This window comes from Mizuhopecten yessoensis, unplaced genomic scaffold (genome assembly GCF_002113885.1).
Source record: "Mizuhopecten yessoensis strain PY_sf001 unplaced genomic scaffold, ASM211388v2 hete_36045774, whole genome shotgun sequence".
NCBI classification, from domain to species: Eukaryota; Metazoa; Mollusca; class Bivalvia; order Pectinida; family Pectinidae; genus Mizuhopecten; species Mizuhopecten yessoensis.
Genome location: NW_018482954.1, coordinates 1 through 2,051, shown reverse-complemented (window position 1 = coordinate 2,051; position 2,051 = coordinate 1). Strand labels below are relative to the sequence as shown.

The following is a 2,051-nucleotide window of genomic DNA, read 5'->3' as shown; positions in this document are numbered from 1 at the left end:
TTATCCTCTTGGATACCTTCACAACTTTGACTTTTTTCTGACATTGAAGAAGATGGTTGCAAGTCACTTTGATCTTCGAAAAACTTTCGTCTGGCAGATCTAGGTGTAAGGCGTTCATAACTTCCGGAATTGGACGAATTTCCGGAACGAGGTGAAAGCGAGGTGTCAGATGAGGTACCCCTGTTTAATACTGGAATGGAAGAAAGAAGGCTTGCCGATTCGTATGTGGGAGTTCCTCCCGCAGAAACGGATTTTGTATTGAGTTTACTCTGAGAACCGGTGTGTAAAGAATTCACTCTGGTCGTATCCAGTGATATACTAGTGGGAGCGAGTCTTGTCTTATTAACGTTTAAAGGTTGATTGGCATCTTGTGATTTTGAGGATAAAGTCTTTTGGGAGTATAACGAAAACGTCGTATCTGTTAACGTCTGTCTGGAGTGTGATTTTGGAGAAATAAGAAAACTAGGCGGTGGATCAGGAAACTTCGTTGAAACACTCTGTTCATAATGCACGTCTGCCATTATGAATTTCTGTCGTAACGGAAGTGACGTAATAGGGTTTATTTCAAGTAGAAGGTCACAAGCGGGTTGATTAAGGAGATCACCAGATCCGTTGTGTGTAACACTTCTAAGATATCTCGGTGAGGCTGTGTCTGTTTGGATTGTAAGTGGCGATGCTTTTGGTGAATCAAATTTTCCTGAATCCCTTTGTCTGCCCGCTGAAAAGTCTTCCTTTAGGAAGTCGATTTCGGAGCTCGACAAACTTCTACAATGGAAAAAAATATCAAAAATCAAGTTTAAAGTAAAGACCAACAGTAATATAAAACAAAATAATACCAAAAATAACAATTTACTGTTGTTTTAACATTCATCTGTTGAGGAAACATGTAAAACGATGTTCTTCTAAAATGTTAAGAAGGTGTGTGTTTTTTTTAAACTATTTCTAATTCATCCTCAAGAGGAGATAAAATAGCAAATATTTAAAAACATCAAAATTAGAGAAGAAATAAATCGGACAAACCTTCGGAGTTTCTTGCGTTCCTCCTCTGATATCTCACGGGGACGCCCAATGTCCTCCACGGCGAAATGAATCTCCTTCAGAGACTGAAATGGCGGGAATGTCAGACATTAGGTAATCTTTCAATAGGACAATGCAGGCTTATTTCCCCTAACCGGAAACCGTATGCACTATTGGTGGATTGGCGAATATTTTGTTTTACATGCAGAAATTATATATAACACTGCCCGATCAAATGAACTCGTTAAGACGCATATATTTATTAAGAAGGTATTATATGTTGTATTTGATATTAACATTTCCAACTTCTAACAAAAAATACATTTTCAGGCGCTATCATAAACACATAGCAACCAATATACAATTACATATGTATATTTCCTATTTTTACATGTATTCATATATTACGAAATATACTAATAAGTGATTGGGATGACATTTACCTCTTTTATATGTTTTAAAACAACCTGGAACAAAAGAAAAAAAACAAATAAATGTTGGAATGGTAATTGAGTATAAATAACAAATTATAAATATTACCAACAAAATATTGAAAAATGTAAAAAGAAAATTCTAAAATGATGAGATAATTTTTGTTTAGATAAATATAATCTTTGTGTTTTTCCGTGGCAAAGTTTAGCGGATAGGTCTTGCAGGAGGACACGAGAAGCTTGTTTTATTCCGAATCCTATACTTTAATTGTTAATTCTATCAAGACGACTCGCATCGACAAAAAAAGAAGAAGAGTCAAAAAACGTTCCAAGTCGTAATTTCCGAAAACCTATAGAGATCCCTTTCTACTCTTTCAATATTTTCTGCAATGACGTCAAACATGTATCGGTCAAGGCCGAGTACTAGCTCTTCCCACACGATTGGCTTGTCACCTACATAAGACATTTTGATTGGTTCGTTTTCAATAGTCAATAGCACTTTTAAGTTAAAGACCGGTAAAATGAGCTCCATCCCTGTAACATATAATCTTTCCGCCTGGACATACCAAAGTCCTTAAAAATGGTAGTTGTTATTCCCTGCTT

General features: G+C 35.9%; 1 protein-coding gene across 1 annotated transcript; it reads right to left on the bottom strand.

Annotated features, from left to right (window-relative positions):
• Positions 1–5: 5 nt before the first annotated feature.
• Positions 6–1,494, bottom strand: LOC110444161 (the record flags this gene model as incomplete). The annotated part of the gene is made up of 3 exons (XM_021488569.1): positions 1,461–1,494; positions 1,021–1,103; positions 6–765 (listed from the first exon to the last, which is right to left on the bottom strand). A coding segment is annotated over exon 3 (516 nt), but the record flags the coding sequence as incomplete, so codon positions are not given.
• Positions 1,495–2,051: the final 557 nt, after the last annotated feature.